General features: G+C 44.5%; 1 protein-coding gene across 1 annotated transcript; it reads right to left on the bottom strand.

Moving 5' to 3' along the window:
• Window positions 1-1,720: 1,720 nt before the first annotated feature.
• Window positions 1,721-2,761, bottom strand: LOC126537731 (uncharacterized). Its single transcript, XM_050184819.1, has 3 exons — window positions 2,726-2,761; window positions 2,302-2,675; window positions 1,721-1,808 (listed from the first exon to the last, which is right to left on the bottom strand). The coding sequence occupies exons 1-3, from the start codon at window positions 2,759-2,761 to the stop codon at window positions 1,721-1,723; spliced, it is 498 nt and encodes a 165-aa protein (XP_050040776.1).
• Window positions 2,762-6,011: the final 3,250 nt, after the last annotated feature.

The following is a 6,011-nucleotide window of genomic DNA, read 5'->3' as shown; positions in this document are numbered from 1 at the left end:
TGACTTGCATGGTGGAACACTCGGGGCTTCACTGACTGGAAGGAGCGGTGATTTTTTTTTTCTAACATCATGTTGCGTTTTGCATGCGCTGGTGGTGTTCGCTCGGTGCGCATTAATGTGCGTTTTAATATTTCTTTACTCCCTTTTAATTCCTTATTCTTCAGGAAGTGCCTGAAGCAACTCACTACGGGGTCCTCTCCACCGAGCGGGCCCTTTTTCTCGGAACTACAGAGGTTTCTGGGCTCCCTGCCTGTGCGTGACCTTTCGTAATGGAGGAGGCTGGGAGCAGCATAGGCGCCACGAGCAGCAGTGCCTCAGTAGAGGAAGTGAAAACAGCTTGTGCAAGTATACTCGTTGTTGTGACCAAGTAGATGTCAAGACATGGAGTGATGTAAGTGGCTTTCAGTGTTTTGGATCTGTAACTTATTGCTAACGCTGGCGTAGCACACTGTGCATGCAATTACAAAGATGAAAAAATGTGTAAGAAATTGACTATAATTATTTGTTGCATAATGCCCTGACTGATTTTAATAAATAACACTAAATGAATACAGTTTTGTCAACCTCCATATTTTCAGGAAAGGTAGTCGTTTGTATATGAAAAGTGACATCAGCAAAATGAAGAATGATTTACTATGACACGATGGTACAACATCAAACAAATGTTGTTCAACAACAATAACTTAATACAATGTAGAATGAACGTTAAAGTGAAACTGAAATTAGTCAAATAAATCTGCTACAGTCGCATCAAGATATTAAAAATTGCAGATTTGCTACTGCTTAACACGCGAACTAATGCATTTTGGCTGTCTTCTTGAAACGCAGCTCATCTTAGGCATGATGTAGTTCGGCTTGTCGTCCTATGCAGATGTCGAAGTCGAAATGCTCGAAGAATGCCCACCCTCCGAGTATCTGGCACCGGAGCTGATAAGCAGCCACCAAAACCAAAACTGTACACAGGGAAGCAGAAACCTTGCAAGTGACAGCTCGGATGGCGTCCGCAGGAAACAAAGCAGGCTTACAGGTGTTGACTTCCAGGAGAAGATGCTCGAAGAGCAGCGGCCCCTAGGAGAGCAGTTTGAAGCAGCGCAAAAAGCCGAGATAGATATTCGTAACATGTCACTCAAGTTGCACGAGAAGCTTGTAGATGCAATGGTGGTGTTTTTCAACAAAAACTGATCTGACTTCATGAACTCACACTGGTGATTCTTACAAGTGGTGCAGTTTAGTTCCTTCGGCTGTAATATTCTACAAGCGCTGCCCTTATGGATGCTTCATTTCCAACTTGTGCTTCTGTTGTGCGTGATCACTGTGAAAATTCAACGTTGTATTGCTGCACCTCACTTAACCACTGTTGGTGGACACTGTCACTAAAGTGCTCACAAATGTTGTTGAGCAGCCAGCATGCTCGTCTTGCCAAGTGGGCATTGTCCACATGACGCTCCATCTTCGTTGCTGTGAAACGAAACCTGGCCTTAAGTTTCCCGAATGCGCTTTTTATAATTATTCGCGCTGCACATAAATAATAGATAAACCTCTTTTCAGTTTCGCTGATGGCACCGCGGTGTCCAAAAGGCTTCATCAGGTTTCATGCCAATGGAAAAGCCTGATCACAAAGAATTAATGGTGATACTGCTGTGCTGCCTATTGTGGCAAGTGGCATTTCAAAAAGCGAACTGTCAATGATCTTCAACAGCTTTGAATGCCCAAACACGTGCTAGTCGTGGCAAAGTCCAGGAGCGCCAACGTTGACACACCTAAAGCGGTATTTGGAATCCACAAGTGCCAGCAAGATGACGCTGTGCCTGCAAAGAACAAAATGCAGAGTGATTTAAGCTTAGTGCAGTATAAGGGGGGAGGGGGGCTACTATAGAGTGCAATATATATGTATATATTTTTTGTTGCAGTCATGTAGCTTATTTTCAGCAATGTCTGTGAAGTATGTTTCCTTCTGTGTGGCTGAGATGCTGCTGTTTTCTCCGGCCATTATTAGGACGTTCTAACCGTCTCTGCAATTACAATCCTGTATCTTCTCCCTGTTGCATTAAGAAGTTTACGAGAAAACGGCGTCACTGGTCTTCTTGGTCTACGGCAGTAAACGTTGCAAGATGGTAGCAACCAAATTATGCTCTGACCCAAAAATTTTCGCCAAATCCAAGAACATCACAAATTTTTTTTTTCTTGCTATGTAGATTTTTCCTTGAGGCATAACGCTTGATGTGTATAGTGTTCTGACTACAGTAATTTGGGTAGAAATCGGAACTTTTACATGAAAGACGTCGTATTAAGCTCACTTACCAGCCTTTGTAGTTATGACAGTCTGTGCCGTGCTGCTTTGGTGGCGAATGGCGAAAGTGGCATCCATCGAGGGCTCCAACGCATTGACGGAAACCGCAGACAGCTTCGAATTCCTGCATGTACTTTGCCATTTCCTCCGGAGCCATCATGTTGACTGAGTCGCTTTCGAGCAAAGAGACAACTGCCCCGCAAAACTGCCTGTCCACGACGTTGACGGCTGAGCGCCCAACGCCGAAGAGGCTTGCCACAGCGCGATCTTCGACCGACGAGCAAAGCTTGTATATGCCAACTGCGACTCGCTTCTCCGGGGGGGTCGGGTCACGCATGTTGCTGATCTGCCGTTTGAGCACAAGGCGCAAGCTCTCCACAATGAACTGGAACGTCCAAGGGTTCACACGTAAGGACTGCTTAAAATTCTACTCACCGAAATGAGGCACAGCTTCCTGGCACCATCTTTCATGACGGATGAAAGCCCAGGTCGCTAGGTTGCAGATTCTGTCAGACACCGCCGAGAGGTACAGTATAGAAGTGTTCAGAAGCAGCTGCTGCTTTATGCCATCTTTCAATGCTTTCGATGAGTCTGCTTCGCTTTCTAGAGCGAGAATCCTTACCATAAGGCATTCTATGCTGGCCTTTTCCTCGGTACGGTCAGCTATGATAGGAGCACGAAAGCGGCAAGGCTGTTGTTTCCTCTTCACAAATGGTTCGTAGCCCCTGAGTGGCATCGACCAAGAATGGCCGGTTGAAAACTTCTATTCAAGAACTTTTGATGCTAACATGACAGGTCGCGGAGTTCAAAGTGGAACGGAACGGTCGTGGCGGGAACAAAGCACCCTATGGCGGGAATGGCGGAAACGCTGCAGCCAACGCGGTAAAAGAACCCCAATGCTGCCAGACAAACTTGTGCACTGTGCTAGTCCTGCAAATGCTCTTTAAAATAGAGAATGAATCTTTGCTGTAACATTTCTTAATCCGGCGTTGTTAAGCTTACTTGAAAAACGTGTAATACAATAAGTTATCACTTCATATTTCGAGATAGATCAGTTTAATTTGCGCAATTTTGTTCCGAACACCAGCTCCACGCTCTCGGTAACGCGTCCAGAGGGAAACGCTAAAAAGAGATCTGCGGTGTCGTGTGTTTTTTGCGCAACGCTTCTTTGCTAAAGAATCTTTCAAGTTGCTAAAAGACCGCTTACGTAAAAGAGTTTTGCGTGCTCGTGTGACAGATGCATAAGATGTTTAGTTCAGTTTATTGGGGCCCTTTAGCGGGATTTTCAGGTGTGTCGCCGAGAGATTAGATTTGTTTTGAAGTTCTTACATGACAGTGGACCGAGAACGCTCGAGTCCTGAAACGACTTGAGAAGACTTGAAATGATTTGGGAAGACACCAAGCTTCAGGTCTTGTGGATTCGGTTCGTTTGTTGTCTCTGAGTGAAATGGTGCAACCCACTGTATGAACTCGTTGACATTAGTCCTCTTATCTGTCATCATCGCCCTTTGCTCATTTGTTTATTACGTCTTCTGCTTCTCAGTGCTCAGTAGCTGTCCAGAACTTTAGGAGTCAGCCATCAGGCTTCTCTTAACTTACAACATTCGTCTCTCAAGCGCGCTCCTAATTTCTCCAGACTTCAACGAACACTTCACAGCAGTGATTGCAGCTTTGAGAACTCACTCAGAAAGCGTAACGTTTACGAAGGGCTTCCGAGTGTTTCCCCAAATGTTTCAGTTTAGTTTCCGTTTTTTATGCAATGGTGGATACCTAAGCGTAGACACGGAAATATTTGAGGCGCCTCACGGGTGTTTTACAGGCACATTCTGCCGACCACCCGAACAACCACGACCATCACCACTACCATGCGGCATGATTTTGAGTGCAAAGTGCGCGGGTACTGCTTTGGAGATGTCATCTGGATATTCGCCGTTGATCCTCACTTCCAGCCCTTCAGTCTAATAGATAGAATATACCTCGTAAGAATGCAGTGAATAGAGCTGGAAAGATTTTCTTGATCGATATTCTTGCAGTTTTCCTGTGTGGAATTAAGGTAGCGTTCAGTTTTTGTAGATATTGTAGATATTCCTGTACTCCTTGACTACGCAATGCCTCTATGACTGCTGTTATTTCTACTGAACCGAATGCCTTCTCGTGATTTATAAGTGCAACATCAAGCTGTTGGTTTTATTGCGCAGATTTCTCAATTCCCTAATAAAATCCATCTGCTCAATTATAGAACACCCCTTCCTGAAGCCAGCCTGTTCTCTGGGTTGAAGTTGACTTAAATCAAATTGGAAATTACCTTGGACGCTATTTTGTACAATACTGAAAGCCAGGGTGCCTATTTCTTCAATTTCGCAATGTCTTCCTTCCTAAGAATTAGTTTAATGTTGGCCTTCTCCCCACACTCTGGTACACTTGAAACCTTGAGGCACTGCATATGAAGAGTTGCAATTATTTGTTAATAATATTCCTTCCATCCTTGAATAAATTGTCTATTATTCCATCTTCTGGCGCTTTTTTCTGGGACATGTCTTGCAAAGTGCCTGCAAGCTAATCTCCAACTGTGCGCGGAACTTGTGAATCTATACAATACTTTGAATCTAAGATTGAGTGGCCGCTCTGACTGCTGCACATTTCATTACAGAAGTCCCCTGCTACCTTTACTATATCTGAGAAGAAACGGGGTTAACCGAGTGACGCGATTTTTATAAATCATGTCATAAGAAGCCAACAAACACTGACAGCAAGGACAACAAGGGGCAATTACTTGTGCTTAATAAATGAAATAAAGAAACGATAAATTACTGGAAATGAAAATGGATGAAAAAGCAACTTGCCGCAGGTGGGGAACGATCCCGCAACCTCCGCATCTACCGTCTGTGAATAGTGGCGCTGGCTAACACTCCCAGGGTTCTACTAGGAAACATAAGTGCGTAAGAAAGTGGATGGGAAACGGCGCCTCGGTAGCTCAATTGGTAGAGCATCGCACGCGAAACTCGAAGGTTGTGAGATCGTTCCCCACCTTCGGCAAGTTGGTTTTTTCATCCACTTTCATTTCAATTAATTTATCGTTTCTTTATTTCATTTGTTAAGCACTAGTAATTTCCCTTATATTGCCCTTGGTGTCAGTGTTTGTTGGCTTCTTATGATGACTTATAAAAATCAGGCCCCTCGGTTAATTCCCTTTCTTCTCGTTAATTACATAACGAGGGTCTCGAATCCGGCAAGTGTGATGCCTTCAGGTAGCGCGAGTGGGTTTATTGACCGGTTGCCTTCACCCCAAAAGACCACGTTCTCGTGACGCCTGCGGCAGAAAGGATATTCCACATCTGCCGTCAAGGTCTGTGAGTGGTGGTGCTGGCTAACAGTCCGAGGGTTCTACTAGGAAACAAATACCCTAGAAAGTGGATGGGGACATGGCGCCGCGGTAGCTCAACTGGCAGAGCATCGCACGCAAAATGCGTAGGTTGTGGGATCGTTCCCCACCTTCAGCAGGTTGTTTTTTCGTCCACATTCATATCCATTATTTTATCGTTTCTTTATTTCATTTATTAAGCACAAGGAATTTCCCCTATATTATCCTTGGTGTCAGTGTTTGTTGGCTTCTTATGAAAAGAAACTGGCGCACTTGTACGCAATGTGTCTCAGTTTATTTTTTTGTCCTTTGTCTAACAATATGGCACAGCAAACAGAACAATAACTGAAGATCGCTTCC

Source organism: Dermacentor andersoni, chromosome 4 (assembly GCF_023375885.2).
Source record: "Dermacentor andersoni chromosome 4, qqDerAnde1_hic_scaffold, whole genome shotgun sequence".
NCBI lineage: Eukaryota > Metazoa > Arthropoda > Arachnida > Ixodida > Ixodidae > Dermacentor > Dermacentor andersoni.
Note: the sequence above shows the minus strand (reverse complement) of the source record. Positions and strands in the feature narration are given on the sequence as shown.

What these genes read in the sequence shown, in the direction of transcription:
- LOC126537731 (XM_050184819.1), bottom strand. Translation starts at nt 2,761, where the DNA reads ATGAAAGATGGTGCCAGGAAGCTGTGCCTCATTTCG. An exon ending in GGAAGCTGTGCCTCATTTCG is followed by an intron (nt 2,676 to 2,725) that starts GTGAGTAGAATT and finishes TGGACGTTCCAG; the next exon opens with TTCATTGTGGAGAGCTTGCG. An exon ending in TGTCATAACTACAAAGGCTG is followed by an intron (nt 1,809 to 2,301) that starts GTAAGTGAGCTT and finishes TGTTCTTTGCAG; the next exon opens with GCACAGCGTCATCTTGCTGG.